Source organism: Nerophis ophidion, linkage group LG07 (assembly GCF_033978795.1).
Source record: "Nerophis ophidion isolate RoL-2023_Sa linkage group LG07, RoL_Noph_v1.0, whole genome shotgun sequence".
In the NCBI taxonomy this organism is placed as follows: domain Eukaryota; kingdom Metazoa; phylum Chordata; class Actinopteri; order Syngnathiformes; family Syngnathidae; genus Nerophis; species Nerophis ophidion.
The window spans coordinates 51,063,889-51,086,857 of NC_084617.1; the positions used below are offsets into that span (position 1 = coordinate 51,063,889).

Below are 22,969 nucleotides of genomic sequence, written 5' to 3' on the forward strand. Positions count from 1 at the left end.
ACCCCGGAACCGTTTCGTTTACATTATGGAGGCAGTGTTTTTCACGCTTTCAAACCTTTCAAGACTTTTTATATGCAGTTTGAAAGCCGCAGTTGAAGAAAAGAAACACAGACAGACGCAGCAATTTATCGACAGCAGCAAAGTTATTGAGTTCATTTTCATTTACCGGTCGACTGACTGATTTACTACTATCAGAACAGACCTACTTGTATACTTTTTTAATGCGTCTGGATATTGAATTCAACGCTTTTTAATGCCAATTAAGGCACGAATTTTTGCATAATTAATTTAATACTTTTTAATGCCCTAGAGCAGGGGGCGGCAACCTTTACCACTCAAAGAGCCATTTCGAACCGTCTCACAAAATGAGGAAGACAAAGGGGGTCACAACTATTCTCGTCAATATCTGCTGGTGGTCACCCAGATGACAAGAATAAGGGCATGCTATGAAGTCATTGCCTTAAACACCTTCTACAACATGTACAAACTGCTTGCCAGTCCAGCATCATGTTGTGAGAGGCTTCCGCAGATGCACACACACGACTGGAAGGCATACTGCGTGACACAGAGTACACTGACGGTTGTGATATAAACAACTTCAACACTCCTAGGGGGAGGGGGGGTTTGTTGCTCGCGGTGTGTATAACATAGTCAGGAACTATCATGGATGCAAAGGATTCTGGGTATTTGTTGTTTTGCGTTTATGTTGTGTTACTGTGGGGATTTTCTCCCGAAATGTGTTCCTCATTCTTCTTTTGTGTGGGTTTACAATGTGGCACATATTACAAGAAGTGTCAAAGTTGTTCATATCACAATCGTCAGTGTACTCTGTGTCACCCAGTATCCCTTGCAATCTTATACATGTGCCGATAGAAGCAGCGAAATGCTTGTGTCCGGTCGGCACGCAAATAGCATTCTGTGAACGGCGAGCGTGATGACGTTCAAGAGGACGCAAATAGCGTTCTGTGAATGGCGGGCGCGATGACGCTCAAGAGAACGTTAAGAGTAATGTCATCACGGCACGCCCTTAATATTGTAGTCCGAGTGAAAATTGGAGAACGTTGACTCCGGGTGATGTCCAGGAGACGCATTGAATTCCGTAATCTCCCCGCAACAATCTGGGGGGTCGGTGATTGTGCAGCTGAGTCGCATCAGAGTTGCCAAAGAGCCGCAGGCGGCTACGGAGCATCGAGTTGCCGACCCCTGCCCTAGAGAAACCCTGTATGTGCTTTGCTTTAAGATGCTATTTTAAACTTGTTGCGCGCCGATGATAAGAAATGGTGTCAATGCAATGCCAACAAATTCCCTCAGTTTTATCGTAACTTCCATCGGAGTATGTTCTGAAGTGAATTTGGGCACCTCTCATCACTCATCTTTACATTGTGTAACAATAAATGCAGACTTCCGGGTTTTTACGTGCGGCCATTACAAATGGTGTGATTAATTTTGATTGATTGATGTATTTATTTGTTAATCACGTGCCTCAATGCATTAACATTGACAGCTCTAGTTAATACATTCACACAATAAACTACAAATGCTTACACATATAAAACTTAAACAACACCCGCATCAACATTGCACACACTGTATGCTCAAATTTAGTTGTAAACGAGGTATGATTGTTGCTCTCAGACAAAAACAACATGACCATGAATACAAAAGGCATCACAAAGTCAGCAATTTAATACAAAATAAACTAAATATATTTTTGCTAAATATCTACTTACAAATGTTTGACCAAGTTTCCTGAGGAAACTCACACGCTGGGATTTCTACAATTGTCGCTGCTTGTCCGTATCAATGTGTCCGTCGCTAAAGGTCCGCCAGAAAACAATGACTCGAGCATTTGCTCATTCATACATTCATTCATTAAAAATACGATTTTTTTAAATTTATTTACACATTTTTTCAGGGTTTAATGAGTAGTAATAGAAAAGCGTGATATAAATCTAATCCATTATTATTATTATTATTATAGTCTTTCTCTACTTACCCCTTAGCTCAGAGCAGGGCAAATATTTTTACTCCGGGGCCACATTGAGAGAAAAAAATGTGTCTTGGGGGGCCAATGTAAATGTGTATACAAATTATATACACATTTAGCTGTAAAAATCTGCTGTACAGTATGTGTGTTTGGGTCCCTTTTTTCCAGGAACACTAATACCAAAAGTCACAATGTCCGATAGAATTCTAAAAACAGACCACCTCAAAAAAACCGAGTGGAATTTCACTGAATGGAACACCCAAAATGTACATGAAAATAAAGAAATTGGAATTTATAATATTAGTTATGAACAATAAAACACTGATTAACATTTTTTACTTCTCAGACCAGCTCCTCGATAGACATATTTTACAATCAAGCAAAACACAACAAAAATGTAACAAAATATGAATGCAAAGTTCTATAACAACTATATATGATATATTATCACTTTTATGCAGACATTTGTTATTCAAAATTGCTTCCGCATCTGTTCCTGACGCATGCGTTTTGGGCTGGCTGCTCTGAAAACAAACCCCGCCCACTCTGCATTGTTCCTTGTCTGAGCTGCTGTGACGTAGATTACCATATGAACTCCTATAACACCCAAAAGTGCAGATTTCAACCCTCATAATGGCGGCGACAGTTTGGATGTTAAAGGTCTAAAAAAACTATGTAAAACGTCCGGCAGGCCGGATTGAAAATCTTAACGGGCCCATGGGACGTGTTTTGCCCAGGTCTGCCTTAGCTGCTTTATTGTGACACATATGCCTCGCTTTTCCCCCCCTGCAGTGTGGTGGGAATACTGCATACATGAGCAACCCAAGCTTAAATGGTTCCATCGAGCCTATTTGGGTGATTGTTCGGCGGGCCAAAAGAAAAAATGTGGCCCGCTGGCCGCCAATTGAATAGTGCTGGTCTAAAATCATATAATAATAACATTTGGGCATTCCTTGGATTTATACACAGGCGTAGATGCAAGGGTCTGTGAAATCCACCTCAACACGCCCCACTTTTCGTAGGTTTCATGTTCTACAAGTATTTTTGCTGAGAGTTCGCCCAGGTTTTGGTATACCATCCTGATTATCGTAAGACCAAACATGGCGGCTAACAAACTAGCCTGTTTGCCATTGTAACCACTCGTTGGTGACTTGGATTTGAAATTGGAGTTGGAATTTTTTTTTTTTTTTCCGGACAATTCAATCCTCGTCTTTTGGAATGAATTATTTAACAGAGGTGACACTGCCACTAAGTTTAATCTCTCATTCATATAAGTTTTTGGACATTTGTAATTGCATCAGCAGCACAATGTCCTCTAAAAATAAGGATTTATAATTGACTTTAATAGTATTGGTTTGATGATTATTATCTTCCAAAGCTGATTGGTGGACAGAAATCCCACTGTTCTATTACCTTATAATGAATAATTCAATCACCAAATATAATTATATGGTTTTAAATGTCCCCTATTATGCAAAATTGACTTTTTAATGATGCTATAATGGTAATATATGTCCCTAGAGCCTGTTTATGACCACTAAATTTGAGGAAAAAAAATCCAACATCTGCCTCATTTATTATTGGAAGAAGCGCTGAAATGTTTGCTTTTGAAGTTCACTTTTTTTTATTTCTATAAAAACCTCGTTCCCCATTAAATGAGCCCACAGGCTTCACTTCACATCTTAAAATTAGTCCAACTATCTGTCAGTCAGCTAGAAAGAGCTGTCGGTTTTGTCATTGTGTGTTCCTCCAGCAAATGTAATGTTGGCAATGCAGCTCTCATTTCGCGTTGCTAACGCTGGCAAGGTATTGTTTTCCGCTATTCAGCCTCTCTTGGCGGCGACAGTGCAACCTCGATTTACGAGCCTAATTTGTTCTTGAACCAAAGTGTGTATTTGAAGCAAATTTCTCCATAGAAAACAATGGAAATAAAAATAATGGATTTTAGCCTTGACAAAAGTCCATATTTGTACACAATCTAAAGTGCCAAACAGTACTGTATATCAAGCAAACATAACAAGGAGGTAATGAATTAACTATCTCTTTACAAACAAACCTAAACAACAACAACAAACTGAACTTTCCTCTGTATGCTCTGCTCTGCTAAGTTGCGCACACACACAGAAGTCCCTTTGGTGCCCTCACAAACAATCAGAATCCACACAAGTCTGTAACATTAACCGTATTGCTACAATAATAAACATTTAAAACACATTACGTGTGTTTGTGTGTGTGCTCTTGGAAGAGGCACCACTGAACTAGAGGTAATCATCTCCTCCGCTGTGAAGTTTGCTTTGGAATATTTTTCCAGAAAAGTTGGATCTCGTCACAATTAAAAACTTGCTGTAGTACAAAGCCGGCTTCCTCAATTTCTTCAATATGAGCAGGCCCAAAATGGCTGCCGGGGGTTTTGTAAATGTAAGGTTGCACAGTCATGGAGGTTCCACTGTATTTAGCTCTGGCTAGTTGCCCACATGGGGCAACACACAAAGATGTATCTGAAATAGTTGAAAAATAGTATATAACAGGACTTTTAATGAATGATTTAAATTGGCAGGAGGGTAGGCAGATAATTATAGATGTATGCCAGGGGTGTCAAACTCTTTAGGCGCCACATCACAATTATGGCTGCACTCAGAGGGCCCCATTTAACAGTCAATATATATGAAAGTAAACATATATTAGCCTTGTTCCATAATTTACAAAGGCAACTGCTTTTGATTATTACATATTTACACAGATTGATGGATAACTTCCTTGGAAATTATTAAGTCAAGATGACGAGCAGATATTTAAGTGTATATTTTTGATATCCTCAAATAAATGCTTGGAACATCAGATAATAAATGACGTGGTGGGACACATACAATGTTGTGGTGGGCCAGTTCAATTATGTAGTAGGGCAAATAAAAATATTTGGCGAGCCACAATAAAATGATGTGGCTGGCCACGTAAATGATGTGGCAGGAGGCCCACGTTAAAAAAGTTTCTGGCCACGTTAAAAAAGTGCCTGGCCACATTAAAAAAGTGCCTGGCCACACAAATGATGTGGCAGACCATGTACAATGACGTGATGGGCCATTTTAAAAAATATGTCTGGCCACATTAATGTAGTGGCAGACCATGTACAATGAAGTGGGTGGCCATGTAAATGATGTGGCAGATCATGTAAAATGACATGGAGGGCCACATAAAAATGTGTCTGGCCACGTAGATGATGTGGCAGACACTAAAAAAAATGACATGGAGGGCCACTTTTAAAAAAATGTGTCTGGCCACGTAAATGATGTGGCAGACATGTAAAATGATGTGGCGGGACACATAAATGATGTGGCAGATCATGTAAAATGACAAGGCAGGCCACTTAAAAATGTGGCTAGCCACGTAAATGAAGTGGCATACCATGTGAAATGACATGGAGGGCCACCTTAAAAAAATGTGTCTGGCCACGTAAATGATTTGGCAGACCATGTAAAATGACGTGGCGGGACACATAAATGTGGTGGCATATCATGTAAAATGACAAGGCATGCCACTTAAAAAATGTGGCTGGCCACGTAAATGATGTGGCAGACCATGTAAAATGATGTGGTTGGCTATTTTAAAAATGTGGCGGGCCACATAATTATGTGGCAGACCATGTACAACAAAGTGGCTGGTCACATAAATGTGGTGGCAGACCATGTAAAATGATATGGCGGGCCACATAAATGATGTGATCGACGACCTAAAACTATGTGGCAGGCCGGACCACGTTAAAATGACGTGGAGGATTACATTAAAGTTATGGGAAGGGCCAATTAAAGGGGCGCGGCGGTCCTCAATAAAATGACGTAGTGGGCCACAATAAAAAAAAATGTGACCAGCCACAATTAAAGGATATGGCGGACCACATTAATTGTCATGGTGGATTACAATAAAATTATGTGGCCAGTTGCTATAAAATGATATGGCGGACCACATAAAAGGATGTGGCGGACCACAATGACATGAAGTGGCGGGTAACAATAAAACGATATGGCGGATAACAATAAAATTATGTGGCCAGCCGCGATAAAACAATATGGGGGATAACAATAAAATGATGTGCCCAGACGCAATAAAATGATTTGGCGGATAACAATAAAATGATATGGAAGACCACATAAATGCATTGGGCGGGCCAGATGTGGCCCTCAGGCCTTGAGTTTGACATCTGTGTTGAACCCCGTCCATGCTGACTCGTTGCCGTGACAATAGACATTGACTGTGATGGTTTCCTCATTGGATGACATGTAATCTGTGCCATCTTTCCAGTGAACCACTAAAGTTCTGAGTGTAAAATGTGGCTTTAATGGTGTCATTACCACAGAACGACACATCCTCCCATGCAGGTAACTTAACACACGAGTCCTCATTGTACTCTCAATCGCACTCGATAATGTTCCATTGAGGATCAATTGACTCATTGAGTCGGTTGCATAACAGGAACTTAGTCACCAGCGTGGCAGAGCTCAGTGATGCTGGGTGGGAGACGGTGGGTTATACAGCGGATGAGCTGCCCACACTGTGGGAGGTGTGAAAGAGCACCTTTCAGTGTGTTACAGCAAAGGCAGGAGTTTGGGCTGAAAATGCACACATGCCTCGCGCCATATTATCAACCGCCCGCTGTGCCATTAATCCCAATAAACTGTGGGAGACATCTGTTGATGAAAGGATGGCATGGTGGGGGCTACGGACCACTGGGCTGGAGATGGCTGGGGGGCCGTGGGAGGCATGGCAAGGGGCACCGTGGAGCACCGAGCAGGTACATCTTGTTGTCAGAGATATTTAAGGTCACAGCTGTTGCCATGGAGACAGGATGCCACTATGTGGCACAAGAAGATCGGGCAGCACTGCAGCCAGCTCGATTCCCACCGCGTCTAAACCACCCGGAACAGGATGTACGGAACGTCACAGCGCAGACGTTTGGGAATGTTGGAGAAAATGTCGTCGCCCGTGCCCCTCAGCTGGAATATTACTTAACTGTTTATATGGTCGGCTAGGAGCGTGACGTTATTTGCATGTTTGTGTGTCACTTCCTGTCTACACTTTATGATGGTTTATTTTGAAGGATTCTAAAAATGTTACCTTTGAATGAAAATGAAGGTAGCATCGGAAGCAGTGATGTTAAACCAGGTGGGATCCATGTTCCTAAACTGAAAGTTCTATTTAGTACACAGGTGTCAAACTCAAGGCCCAGGGACCAGGTCTGGCCCGCCGCATCATTTTATATGGCACTTGAAGGCCTGGAAAAAATATGCGTCTATAAGGTACCATAACTTTGCTTAGTAAATGAATTTGTTATTTCCGTTTGGACAGAAGAAAACGTACCTAATGCATGAAATTGCAAATTTTTTTCCACTTTAATATTAACCAATATCGCAAAAAATATTATATCGTCTTACTTTCCAAACAACGTTGGAGGTTAAAGTTAAAGGCCTACTGAAACCCACTACAACCCACCACGCAGTCTGATAGTTTATATATCAATGATGAAATATTAACATTGCAACACATGCCAATACGGCCTTTTTAGTTTACTAAATTGCAATTTTAAATTTCCCGCGAGTTTCTTCTTGAAAACGTCGCGTAATGATGACGTGTACGCGTGACGTCACGGACTGTTACGAAATATGAGTGCTGCGCACACACACAGCTAAAAGTCGTCTGCTTTAACCGCATAATTCCACAGTATTTTGGAGATCTGTGTTGCTGAATCTTTTGCAATTTGTTCAATTAATATTGGAGAAGTCAAAGTAGAAAGGTGGAGTTGGGAAGCTTTAGCCACACAAACACACGGTGATTCCTTGTTTAATATTCCCGGAGGTGAAACTTTACTATGGATCACAGCGGTCAAGCGAACATGAATCCCGACCGAATGTCAACCAACGGGTTTCGGTGAGAAAATTGTGGTAAAAAGTCGCTTCTTCCGGAGATCAGCTGAGCTTGCGCCGTCCATAAAGCTGCCGTCGACTTCCCTGAGACACTGGCGTCAAGACACCCGTGGGCACACACCTCCGACTATCAGGTACTATTTAATCTCACTAAAACACTAGCAACACAATAGAAAGATAAGGGATTTCCCAGAATTATCCTAGCAAATGTGTCTAAAAACATCTGAATCGGTCCCAATGCAATCGCTTTTTTTTTTTTTTCTAGTCCGTCGCTATCAATATCCTCAAAGACAAATCTTTCATCGTCGCTCAAATTAATGGGGAAATTGTCGTTTTCTCGGTCCCAATAGCTCTTTTTGTTGGATGCTCCCATTAAAAACAATGTGAGGATGTGAGGAGCCATCAACATGTGATGTCATCGTCTGCGACTTCCGGTAATGACAGTGCTTTTCTGTTAGCGACCAAAAGTTGCGAACTTTATCGCTGATGTTCTCTACTAAATCCTTTCAGCAAAAATATGGCAATATCGCAAAATGATCAAGTATGACACATAGAATGGACCTGCTATCCCCGTTTAAATAAAAAAATCTCATTTTTAGTAGGCCTTTAAAACAAATGCTGTAGATATCTATATGACTATGATTTCAAAGCAAGTTAACTATCAACTTGTTCACTGTAGATTTTAAAGGTTAAATTGATGGTGTTCTTTACAGCATATTAACTTTAAATAAAAAAAAACAACTCTTTCTTTTTTTTTACAGTAAAATTCTGTCAACTGAGCACATTGTTCAAGGTAAAATCTACGCTTGTTGTTTTTACCATGTATTATTGTAAACGGAAGAAGGGTTGCACATTTTTTTGCGGTAAAAAACAGGCAGCTCTGTTGCCAGAATTTTTTTTTAATGTAACAGTGGTGCTGTTTTTCCATTTACAGTAAGATGTTTTAAAACCACAGTCACATTTTACAATAAAATACACACCACTAAGCTGACAGTTTTTCCATTTACTGTAAAATGATGAGGTGGCGACTTGTCCAGGGTGTACCCTGCCTTCGACCCGAAACGCAGCTGAGATAGGCTCCAGCGCCCACCTCGCTACCCTGAAAGGGACTAGCGGTAGAAAATGGATGGATGGATATTGTAAAAAAATAAAACACTTTTTACTGCAGCAAAATTCCGGTGAGTGAGTTGCCTGTTTTTACTGTATAATTATACACATTTTTTTTTACAGTGTGCATAAAAAAAATTAAAAAAAACAAATATATATATATATATATAAATATTCAAATGTATAGGCAAATTCATATATTATTCGCTGTGACAAGTTTCCCTCCAAGGACAGCACCTAACTGCAATGTGGCCCTTGACGAAAACAAGTGTGACACCCTTGATTTAGTAGATCAGCCAGCCCTCGTTTATCACTGTTAATTGGTTCCGGACATGACCGCCATAAATGAATTTCCACAAAGCAGGAATCATACATCAAATATTTCATAGCAAGAGAATAAAAAACCTGTGTAAATATGTTTTTCAACATTATGTGAGCCTTCTAGACATAACATAAAACCCTTTAGTCATATTAATATAATTTTAATCTAACATAGAAATGCCGCCTGACGCTGAGCCAATCAGTGGTCAAGATACTGAACAGTGCGCTCTGATTGGTTAGGTCTCATCCATAGTCGCCAATACTACTGTAGTATTGATATTCCTAGTTTAATTAGTCATTTTATGCTTGAAAATGATTAATTTAGGACCAAATAATTGTAGAACATGAATTTAAAAAATTGTTGAAGAAAACATCCTTCATGTAGTGAAGGTGCAATTTTTTAATAGTGATGTGATGTGGGACAACTGTACAGACAATGTAATTGTAAATCCACAGGCTTCTTTATTATTTTCAAAGTAGCATTTATAGTAATTTACTATGAAATATCTTAACATCAACATTTACTGTAACTGTGATTTTACAGTTAATTACAATACAGTCAGAACTACATACTGTCACTTTGCAATAGTGGTCATTATTCTCTCGGTTTAACGACATACGCCCACCTGCTGTACAAGAGTGTGGGACGTAGTGTCTGGATCCCTTTAAGGGACAAATCAGTTTGAATGTATAGTCAATTGTTGTGATATTACAGAGGACTAGCAGAACAGTATTTTACTGTGTAATATCAGTGAAGTGGTGTGAAACATAAGGACATCGGAATTTTTACAGTCATTTGTTACAAAGTAACAGTATTTTTTTTCTTTTATAGTACTGTAAGATAACAGGTAATAGCTGTGAAACATAAGATATCATAATTTTTACAGTCCTTTGTAACGTTACAGTAAATTTTTATCAAAGTACATGGCTGTGAAATAGCATTTAAAGGGGGTTTCCAACATTGACACAAATGCCTAGAGGGCGATAACTTTTCCAGTGTATTTTAAGCGTTATATCTCGCCCTCTTACAACGTAATGACGTAACTACGTACGTACGTAACACATCCACAGGCTTTAGCTTGAGGTGTTGTTAGCTAATAATAGTGACGTTGATAGTTAGCTTTAACTGTCATTGAATGTATATTCTATCATAAAAACAACATTACTGCAAATTGTTCATTACTTCTCTTGGACTGCTTTTGTACGTGTGCACAGGCTGCCTGTGCGTACATATTGACCGCCGTAAACCCCCAAAAAGGTTTCCGGGCCGGTGTGCTGGAAAAATGTGTTACCTATAAAAAAATGGCTGCTCAACACTACTGAGTGTGCATACTCATGTGCATTAATGCGAAAGGTTACCTAGAACCAAATAAATATATAGCAATTAAGGTAAAAAAAAGAAGTTCAAATATTGTGGTAATTTTTTTTTACGGCCTTACAGCTACACCAGATGCTAACTGCTAGCCTCAGGCACGTAAAATGAAGACGCGCACCGATGACGTCACGTCTGCGATTACAGAAACTACGGCAACCAGTACATATCACAACGTGGAGGGCACAGAACAGCTCCATTTCAAAAAGAGAGGTAAAACAAAAGTAGCAAATTTAAGGAAAAATTGAGGGATAAATAACGTGACGTCGGACAGGCAGAAATGCACAGAGCCGTGTTTATTTACAGCGGAAGTCACTGCTTCCCCTTCTTATACTTCCGTTTACGGTCTGTGCTGCGCATGTCAAAATAAAGTATTCCGATATAAAGTGTGATGCATGAAAATGCACTTTTACATTGCACACTTTGATGGCTATCATTATTAGTATGTACCGTATTTCCTTGAATTGCCGCCAGGGCGCTAATTAATTTAAAACCTCTTCTCACTCCTGCGCTTACCAAAGGCATGCAGTAAAACTAAGCAAGCCCTAATTATATTAAAAGCTCTTCTCTTTCCGGCACCTACCAAAGGTATGCAGTAAAAATTTGAGTGTGATGTAAGCTTGGACCTTAAATCCTACTGAATAGCTCTTAATCTTCTTCCCTTTATGCGATTTCAAATTACCGGTATTGAAATCAGCCTCCTCCATTTTGAAAATGATGACAGGAGAAGTGTCACTCGTGACGTCACAAGTTTGACCAGGCGGTAATACTAAGCATGCGCTAATTATTTTGGGAAGCGAGTTTGACCCGGCACTAATCCAAGGCAGATGAATACTATATGCCCTGCGGCAATTCAAGGAAATATTGTATATTTATTTTTTTTAAATGGTTTGAATGTTGGATAATATTTTTGGGCATAATTAGACAATAGTTAAGTTAACACAATATTATTTATCCCCCAAAATAGAAAGAAAAAACACATTTAGTATGAAAATTTACGGTACTGTATATTATTTCCAGGCTTTCGAGGGGCCAAATAAAATGAAGTGGCGGGCCACATCTGGCCCTGGGCCTTGAGGTTGACACCTGTGGTTTGGACATATTGCCCTCTGAGCTAATATTGGCTTGTTTAAAGGCCTACTGAAACCCACTACTACCAAACACGCAGTCTGATAGTTTATATATCAGTGATGAAATATTAACATTGCAACACATGCCAATAGGGCCTTTTTAGTTTACTAAATTGCAATTTTAAATTTCCCGGGAGTTTTTTCTTGAAAACGTCGCGTAATGATGACGTGTACGCTTGACGTCATGGGCTGTTAGGAAATAGGAGCGCTGCACACACACACAGCTAAAAGTCGTCTGCTTTAACCGCATAATTCCACAGTATTTTGGAGATCTGTGTTGCTGAATCCTTTGCAATTTGTTCAATTAATATTGGAGAAGTCAAAGTAGAAAGGTGGAGTTGGGAAGCTTTAGCCTTTAGCAACACAAACACACGGTGATTCCTTGTTTAAAATTCACGAAGGTAAAACTTTACTATGGATCAGAGCGGACATGGATCCCAAGCGAATGCCAACCAGCAGGTTTCGGTGAGAAAATTGTGGTAACAAGTCGCTTCTTTCCATAAAGCTGCCATCGACTTCCTTGAGACACTGCGCGTCAACACACCCGTGGACACACACCTCCGACTATCAGGTACTGTTAAACTCACTAAAACACTAGCAACAAAATAGAAAGATAAGGGATTTCCCAGAATTATCCTAGTAAATGTGTCTAAAAACATCTGAATCCGTCTCAATGCAATCACATTTTTTTTTCCTAGTCCGTCGCTATCAATATCCTCAAACACAAATCTTTCATCTTCGCTCAAATTAATGGGGAAATTGTCGTTTTCTCGGTCGGAATAGCACTTTTTGTTGGAGGCTCCCATTAAAAACAATGTAAAGATGTGAGGAGCCATCAACATGAGACGTCATCGTCTGCGACTTCAGGTAGAGGCAGGACTTTTCTGTTAGCACCGAAAGTTGCGAACTTTATCGTGGATGTTCTCTACTAAATCCTTTCAGCAAAAATATGGCAATATCGCGAAATGATCAAGTATGACACATAGAATGGACCTGCTATCCCCGTTCAAATAAGAAAATCTCATTTCAGTAGGCCTTTAAAGGCGCATTTTCATTGGCTTTTAATGGAGGCCATAATGACTTCTTACTTTGAGAACAAACTTGCTGCAATGGAGGTAACTTTCCACGCAGGGCCTGAAGTCCATTGGTCACATGAATATAAGAAACCTTAACAAGATGCATACATGACATGATGTCCTCGCAGTGTTTTGCATGTCAGCCAAGCGTTGATTAAAAAAATAATAAATAAATAAATCACTTACCCCATTGTTGAGGCTTTATGTGCGTTCCTCTGGTCACCAAGAAGCGATCTCCCCTGGAGACGAAGACGTAGTCTGGAATGGGTGAGGACGACGCAGCCTCCCGTCTAGATCACCGTCGGTCTCGTCTGCAGGAATGCGATGACGAGCGCTCCATCCCCCGCGGCTGTCACTGCGCGGGCCCACGCGGAAACGTCGCCGTGCGCATGGCACCGTGTCCTGCAGCTGCAGCTCTTCCTGCGGGAGGAGCAGCGACGGGCGGTCGACGGCGGATCCGAGCTGGAGGAGGGGGGTGGAGGAGCCTCGCTGCGTGGACTGTGGAAGACAAACCAGAGGCAGAAGATGATGCGCGGCAGCATCACACCGTCCACCCGCCTCCCTCTCCCCTATCACCATTGGCTCACAGGCGACACCCCCACTCTGCCCACGCGTTACATTAGCACGTCTCTAAATAAGATCATTGTCTGCAGTACCTGATATATATCATTTATACTGACGCCATACATGGTCAACAACGTAAAGGCGCATCGTGTATTGATTGGGCGTCCACATCTGTCTGCCGTGATAATGATGATGCATCTGATCCGCCTCCCTCCCACGGAGCAGCGTGTCACTATTGAACTTCTCACGTCACCGCAACCGTCCTCCGCAGTGACGTTACTGGGGCGCTCAAGAGACTCGGTTCTTTTTGAGGCGTTGTGAGGAAAATTGCACTTTTGGGGGATAATTTTTCCCTATCAGCGCGGTGATACAGGAGTTAGTGCGTGTGTCCTGGGTTCCGGGTTCGATCCCCGGGCTCGGGGACTTTTGGTGTGGAGCAGGGGTTACCAACGCGGTGCCCGCGGGCACTAGGTAGCCCGTAAGGACCAGATGAGTAGCCCGCTGGCCTGTTCTAAAAATAGCTTAAATAGCAGCACTTACCATCGCTACCTCTATTTTTTACATTTTATTTATGTGTCAGCAAGGTGGTCTCGACCTTTTTAATTCTAACAGACAAAACTCAAATAGAATCTGAAAATCCAAGAAAATATTTTAAAGACTTGGTCTTCACTTGTTTAAATGCATTTATTAATTTTTTTACTTTGCTTCTTATAACTTTGAGAAAGACAATTTTAGAGAAAAAATACAACCTTAAAAATAATTTTAGGATTTTTAAACACGTTTTTACCTTTTAAATTCCTTCCTCTTCTTTCCTGACAATTTAAATCATTGTTCAAGTATTTTTTTTTATTATTTTTGTAATGAATAATAAATATATTTTAATTTAATTGTTCATTTTAGCTTGTTTTTTCGACAAAGAATATTTGTGAACTATTTCTTCAAACTTATTATGATTAAAATTTAAAAAAATATTCTGGCAAATCTAGAAAATCTGTAGAATCAAATTTAAATCTTATTTCAAAGTCCTTTGAATTTCTTTTAAAATTTTTGTTCTGGAAAATCTAGAAGAAATAATGATTTGTCTTTGTTAGAAATATAGCGTGGTCCAATTTGTTATATACTGTAACAAAGTGCAGATTGGATTTTAACCTATTTAAAACATGTCATAAAAATTGTAAAATTAATCTTAATTAGGAAAAATTACTAATGATGTTCCATAAATTATTTTTTTTATTTTTTTCAAAAAGATTTGAATTAGCTGGTTTTTCTATTCATTTTTTTCAGTTGAATTTTGAATTTTAAAGAGTTGAAATTGAAGATAAACTATGTTTCTAAATTTTATTTTCATTTTTTTTCGTGTTTTCTCCTCTTTTAAACCGTTCAATTAAGTGTTTTTTTCCTCATTTATTCTCTACAAAAAACCTTCCGTAAAAGGAAAACAAATGTACGACGGAATGACTGACAGAAATACCCTTTTTTTTTTATATGTATAGTTTTTTTTATTAAAGGTAAATTGAGCAAATTGGCTATTTCTGGCAATTTATTTAAGTGTGTATCAAACTGGTAGCCCTTCGCATTAATCAGTACCCAAGAAGTAGCTCTTGGTTTCAAAAAGGTTGGTGACCCCTGGTGTGGAGTTTGCATGTTCTCCCTGTGACTGCGTGGGTTCCCTCCGGTTACTCCGGCTTCCTCCCACCTCCAAAGACATGCACCTGGGGATGACAGGTTGATTGGCAACACTAAACGGGCCCTAGTGTGTGAATGTGAATGTTGTCCGTCTATCTGTGTTGGGCCTGCCATGAGGTGGCGACTTGTTCAGGGTGTAACCCACCTTCCGCCCGAATGCAACTGAGAGAGGCTCCAGCAACCCCCACGACCCTGAACGGGAGAAAGAAAATGGATGGATTCACAATCTTTACACATTTTTCTTTTTTAAAGCATTCTAACGAACTAGTGGAAGTCATCTAACAATGGAGTTAATGGGAGTCTTTACGTCATTGTATTAGGGTTGTACAGTTTACCGGTACTGATATAGTATCGCGGTTCTACTGAATCAAAAACGGTACTATACTCTGTTTGAAATGTACCGGTTCCCGGGACATTGCTGGTTTTATGAGCAGAGGATCAGGTTCGGCAGCGCACAATCACAGAGTACTTACAAGCAGACACAGTATGTAGACAGAAAAGGGATAATAGACACATTTTGGCCAAAACACTAACAATAAAGGTGAAGTTATAACACTGAAATGCCCTCATGAGGTCCAGCCGCAGTCTCCATGGCGACAAATAAAGTACGTTTCTTACAAGTATCATCCCTGCAGGACGAGGAATAGCTAAACATGTTTCACTACACACCGTAGGAGGATACAGTAGCTCACCGCTAACAAAAGCTAGCGTGCCTGAATGTCAACAAATGCCATGGGTGGATTTACACTTGACATCCAATCAACTTTATTTATATAACACATTTTTAAAAAACACAATAGAGATTTCACAAAGTGCTGCACAGAAGTTAAGACAACAATACTGGAAGAGTCAGTGATGTAAAACAGAAGAATTTTTAATAATTAAAAAAAAAAAATGTTAGTAAAATTATTATTATTTTTTAATTAAATCAACATGAAAAACACAAGATACACTTACAATGAGTGCACCAACACAAAAAACCTCCCTTTTTCATTACAAAAACCTCCATTTTTCATGACAAAAAAAATTAAATAAAAAGTAGAGATTTTTTTCTGGCTGACTGTTTACACTGCAGGTAAAATGTGATCTTTATCAGTCTCCAGTGTAAACGTGCGTGTGGCCCCATTTTGGCCCCCAATGTGGCCCCAATATGGCCTCGACGTCACTTGAACCTGCCTACCATGAATTCATTTACGTGGACCCCGACTTAAACAAGTTGAAAAACTTATTCGGGTGTTACCATTTAGTGGTCAATTGTACGGAATATGTACTGAACTGTGCAATCTACTAATAAAAGTATCAATCAATCAATCAATCGATCGATCAATCAATCTCAGGCGGGGTACACCCTGGACAAGTCAGCACCTCATCGCAGGGCCAACACAGATAGACAACAATTACATTCACACACTCGGGCCTATTTATATAGTGCAATATATTTGTTGGGGTTGGTGCGGCACTTTGACGCCCTTGTGATTAAGGGCTATATAAATAATATTTTATGGAGTAATTGATTTAATTTTGGAAGAGTTCTTAGTTTGTATGGCTGTTAATCAGCAACATGGACATCAACGTGGATCTATGAATGCAGAGTGGATACAGTTATTGCAATATTCATAATAATGTGGCAGTCCAGTCCATTGAAGGCAAGCAATGGGTCGTAGGAGGTCTTCTTCCATGTCATAGAGAAGTGGTCCATGACTCGTAGCAGCTAGCGCATCCTCCAGTCTGGTAACCTCTCCATGGAGGAGAACTGAGCAGAAAAGTGAAGCAACATGTCAACTGTTCCACAACGGAGACTATTTAAAAGCTAGAGTGCTAAGATGAGTTTTAAGGTAGGACTTATATTAAATGAAATCTACATTATAAATAATTTCTCTCACCTGTATAGTACAAGGTTGTGGCGATAAACCAAAAGGTTGGTCAACTTTGAGATCAAACTTATACAGTGGGTGGCAGGAAGACACAAAAAAATCCTTATTTGAGTCTTTTTGTTAACCTGCGGGAGGATTATGATTAATTTGATTTGGCCCTTGAGGCAATATCAATTTAACGGTGCCGCTGTAACACTGCATTCACCGCTAATACTCATACTTGCCAACCCTCCCAATTTTCCCGGGAGACTCCCAAAGTTCAGTGCCCCTCCCGAAAATCAACCATTCTCCCAAATTTCTACCAAATTCCACCCGGACAACAATATTGGGAGCGTGCCTTTCAGGCACTGCCTTTAGCGTTCCCTACAACCTGTCATCACGTCTGCTTTTCCTCCGTACAAACAGCGTGCCGAACCCAGTCACATTAATATTTGCGGCTTTTACACACACACAAGTGAATGCAAAGCATACTTGGTCAACAGCCATACAGGTCACACTGATGGTGGCCGTATAAAAACAACTTTAACACTGTTACAAATATGCGCCACACTGTGCACCCACACCAAACAAGAATGACAAACACATTAGCAAGATGCCGGCGCCCGGACGGGCTGCGACACTGCGGTGCTCTTGCTAAAGATGGAACATTTGGCGGAAATGCCGGACAGTTCTGCAGACTTCATGGCTGGCTCGCATCGTGGTCACTCCGTGATCACGTACGACCGCCAGACACTTCTGGATATGGACATATCGGGCCGTTTTGGACTGATAGACGCAGGCGTGCTAAACATGCTAACTAGCATGGGAATACGTCGGCGGCTACATCCAGCGCCCTGTGAAGCAGCGGAGTCTAGTAGCAGCGGGGGCCGTCTACGGAGCAGACGCCAGCGGTGTGATCGGAAAGGCGGATGCCGAGCGGGGCTTAAAACAAAGCAGAAGGCTAATCCCCACAGAACACCACTTCCCTCCATTCTGAAGACGGATTTAGATGAAAGATGCGAGACTACTGGTCTGGGTAAGGAGTCTGTTAAATTAGAACAAGTTTTTTCTGCTTTGAGTGTTTCAGAGTTGGACATGTGTTTTACCGAGGTGGCTAACTATGATGCGTGCAGTTTATCAAAGCAACAAACAAACAATCGAAAAATCCCCGTTACTGAGGTGGCTAACTATGATGCGTGCAGTTTATCAAAGCAACAAACAAACAATCGGAAAATCCCCGTTACTGAGGTGGCTAACCATGATGCGTGCAGTTTATCAAAGCAACAATCAAACAATCGGAATATTCCCGTCGTATCAATTCTTAGATATGGTCGTAATTATACTGAACGCACTGGGCATAATAAACACAACATTATTAATATTGCTACTACGGATAATTTGATCAACAATTCCCTAAAACAGCCCACAACCTATAATATAGGTTTTTTAAACATAAGATCATTGTCTCCCAAAACGTTGTTAGTTAATGATATTATCAGAGACAACAATCTTAACGTCATCGGTCTCAGTGAAACCTGGCTTAAACCAAATTACTTTTTTGCGCTAAATGAGGCATGTCCTCCTAACTTTACACATGCGCATATTGCCCGTCCGCTTAAAAGGGGTGGGGGGGTTGCACTAATATACAACGAAAACTTTAACCTTAGTCCTAACATAAATAATAAATATAAATCGTTTGAGGTGCTTACTATGAGGTCTGTCACACCACTGCCTCTACACCTGGCTGTTATCTACCGCCCCCCAGGGCCCTATTCGGACTTTATCAATGAATTCTCAGAGTTCGTTGCTGATGTAGTGACACACGCCGATAATATAATCATAATGGGGGACTTTAATATCCATATGAATACCCCATCGGACCCACCGTGCGTAGCGCTCCAGACTATAATTGATAGCTGTGGTCTCAAACAAATAATAAATGAACCCACGCATCGCAACGGTAATACGATAGACCTAGTGCTTGTCAGGGGTATCACCGCTTCCAAAGTTACGATACTCCCGTATACTAAAGTATTGTCCGATCATTACCTTATAAAATTCGAGGTTCAGACGCATGTTCGTCAAACTAATAATAATAATAACTGCTATAGCAGCCGCAACATTAATACGGCCACAACGACAACTCTTGCTGACCTACTGCCCTCGGTAATGGCACCATTCCCAAAATATGTGGGCTCTATTGATAACCTCACTAACAACTTTAACGACGCCCTGCGCGAAACCATTGATAACATAGCACCGCTAAAATTAAAAAAGGCTCCAAAAAAGCGCACCCCGTGGTTTACAGAAGAAACTAGAGCTCAGAAATTATTATGCAGAAAGCTGGAACGCAAATGGCGCACGACTAAACTTGAGGTGCACCATCAAGCATGGAGTGATGGTTTAATAACTTATAAACGCATGCTTACCTTAGCTAAAGCTAATTATTACTCAAATCTCATCCACCGTAATAAATACGATCCTAAATTTTTGTTTAGTACGGTAGCATTGCTAACCCAACAAGGGACTCCTTCTAGTAGCTCCACCCACTCAGCTGATGACTTTATGCAATTCTTTAGTAAGAAAATTGAAGTCATTAGAAAGGAGATTAAAGACAATGCGTCCCAGCTACAACGGGGTTCTATTAACACTGACACGATTGTATATACGGCGGATACTGCCCTCCAAAATAGTTTCTCTCGTTTTGAGGAAATAACATTAGAGGAATTGTTACAACGTGTAAATGGAATAAAACAAACGACATGTTTACTTGACCCGCTTCCTGGGAAACTGATCAAGGAGCTCTTTGTATTATTAGGTCCATCAGTGCTAAATATTATAAACTTATCACTTTCCTCGGGCACTGTTCCCCTAGCATTCAAAAAAGCGGTTATTCATCCTCTTCTTAAAAGACCTAACCTCGATCCTGACCTCATGGTAAACTACCGACCGGTGTCTCACCTTCCCTTTATTTCAAAAATCCTCGAAAAAATTGTTGCGGAGCAGTTAAATGAACACTTAGCGTCTAACAATCTATGTGAAACCTTTCAATCCGGTTTCAGGGCAAATCACTCCACGGAGACAGCCCTCGCAAAAATGACTAATGATCTATTGCTAACGATGGATTCTGATGCGTCATCTATGTTGCTGCTCCTCGATCTTAGCGCTGCTTTCGATACTGTCGATCATAATATTTTATTAGAACGTATCAAAACACGAATTGGTATGTCAGACTTAGCCCTGTCTTGGTTTAACTCTTATCTTACTGATAGGATGCAGTGTGTCTCCCATAACAGTGTGACCTCGGACTACGTTAAGGTAACGTGTGGAGTTCCCCAGGGTTCGGTCCTTGGCCCTGCACTCTTCAGCATCTACATGCTGCCGCTAGGTGACATCATACGCAAATACGGTGTTAGCTTTCACTGTTATGCTGATGACACCCAACTCTACATGCCCCTAAAGCTGACCAACACGCCGGATTGTAGTCAGCTGGAGGCATGTCTTAATGAAATTAAACAATGGATGTCCGCTAACTTTTTGCAACTCAACGCCAAAAAAACGGAAATGCTGATTATCGGTCCTGCTAGACACCGAACTCTATTTAATAATACAACTCTAATATTTGACAACCAAACAATTAAACAAGGCGACACGGTAAAGAATCTGGGTATTATCTTCGACCCAACTCTCTCCTTTGAGGCACACATTAAAAGCGTTACTAAAACGGCCTTCTTTCATCTCCGCAACATCGCTAAAATTCGCTCCATTCTGTCCACTAAAGACGCTGAGATCATTATCCATGCGTTTGTTACGTCTCGCCTCGACTACTGTAACGTATTATTTTCGGGTCTCCCCATGTCTAGCATTAAAAGACTACAGTTGGTACAAAATGCAGCTGCTAGACTTTTGACAAGAACAAGAAAGTTTGATCACATTACGCCTGTACTGGCTCACCTGCACTGGCTTCCTGTGCACTTAAGATGTGACTAAGGTTTTACTACTTACGTATAAAATACTACACGGTCTAGCTCCATCCTATCTTGCCGATTGTATTGTACCATATGTCCCGGCAAGAAATCTGCGTTCAAAGGACTCCGGCTTATTAGTGATCCCCAAAGCCCAAAAAAAGTCTGCGGGCTGTAGAGCTTTTTCATTTCGGGCTCCAGTACTCTGGAATGCCCTCCCGGTAACAGTTCGAGATGCTACCTCAGTAGAAGCATTTAAGTCTCACCTTAAAACTCATTTGTATACTCTAGCCTTTAAATAGACTCCCTTTTTAGACCAGTTGATCTGCCGTTTCTTTTCTTTTTCTTCTATGTCCCACTCTCCTTTGTGGAGGGAGTCCGGTCCGATCCGGTGGCCATGTACTGCTCGCCTGTGTATCGGCTGGGGACATCTCTGCGCTGCTGATCAGCCTCCGCTTGGGATGGTTTCCTGCTGGCTCCGCTGTGAACGGGACTCTCGCTACTGTGTTGGATCCGCTTTGGACTGGACTCTCGCGACTGTGTTGGATCCATTATGGATTGATCTTTCACAGTATCATGTTCTCATATGTTCTCATAGTCATCAGTATCATCAGTATCACAGTATCACGTTCTCATAGTCATTATTGTCACCGATGTCCCACTGGGTGTGAGTTTTCCTTGCCCGAGGATGTCGTAGTGGGTTGTGCATCCCTTTGAGACACTAGTGATTTAGGGCTATATAAGTAAACATTGATTGATTGATTGATTGATTTCGGGAGAACAAATTGTGTTTAATATACCATTGATGATTTTTTGTTTGTTTTTTGAAAGTTGATTTTGCGCTATTAAGTTATGTGTTATAGCAAATTAGTGTAGCAAACTGAGCAGTAATGAACTTTTTATCCATGCATATTCTCTTGCTACTTCAAGGCTTCAGTGTTTGATTCATTCAATATTATTATTTTATTTTCTAATTTATTGTTAACCTGTGGGAAAAAAATATTTTGATGTTTACCTCAGAACGCTGCAAATAGAAAAGAGGCATTCCATTTTTATTAAAATTGTATTTGATATGCCATTGATATTTTTTTATTATTATTATTTGAAACTGGATTTTGCATGTCACGATAAAGTTATAAAAGCCTTGCTTGCTCAATATTCAATGCAAAACTCATTTGCGTCCCTATTAAAGGTTAATTTGTTCAACTTTGGCCCGCGGCTTTGTTCAGTTTTAAATTTTGGCCCACTCTGTATTTGAGTTTGACACCCCTGAACTAAATGGTAAGATATAAACATCCCATCAGTCGGCATACCAATGAGAGCACACATTGTACAGTACGTGATTTGTTTTATTATTTTCTATTTATTGTCTAGCACTTGGTTCTGCTGCCCGGTACTGATCTGCTTATCACTTGTCTTCTAAAACTTGTAGCTCATCCTCTGTATATTCAGGCTCAAAAAATATAAGGTACTGGATAATTACTTGTCTTAAAGGAGCCATTGTCTCTCCTGAAGTTTGCATGATTAGTAGTAGTAGTTGTGGGTGGCTGTGATGCATCTGTGACATTAATACATCGCTGTATGCTTAAAGTAACCAAAATAAATGGTAAATAGTTGTACTTGGATAGCGCTTTTCTACCTCTTTTTAAGGAGCCCAAAGCGCTTTGACAGTATTTCCACATTCACCCATTCACACACACATCCACACACTGATGGCGAGAGCTGCCGTGCAAGGCGCTAACCAGGTCGCATCAGGAGCAACGGTGAAGTGTGTTGCTCAAGGACACAACGGACGTGACTGGGATGGTAGAAGGTGGGGATTGAACCAGTAACCCTCAAATTGCTGGCACAGCCACTCTACCAACTTTGCCACGCCGTCCTGTTTGTATGTAATATGTAAATATTACAAGTTAATATAAATTTGCCACAGTGTTTGGTACTATATTACATATAGTTATTTTATACATACAGTATATAAAACATTGATTGAGGT

The 22,969-nt window shown here is 40.5% G+C and overlaps 1 protein-coding gene across 1 annotated transcript in view; it reads right to left on the minus strand.

Annotated features, from left to right (window-relative positions):
* The window catches only part of homer1b (homer scaffold protein 1b), a 105,634-nt gene extending 92,400 nt beyond the window's left edge, over positions 1-13,234 (minus strand). Inside the window, exon 1 of the mRNA XM_061906362.1 lies at positions 13,095-13,234. Coding sequence (XP_061762346.1) covers positions 13,095-13,099 — 5 coding nt within the window. The 5' untranslated portion in view covers positions 13,100-13,234. The remainder of the gene's footprint in view (positions 1-13,094) is intronic.
* Between the last annotated feature and the right edge of the window lie 9,735 nt (positions 13,235-22,969).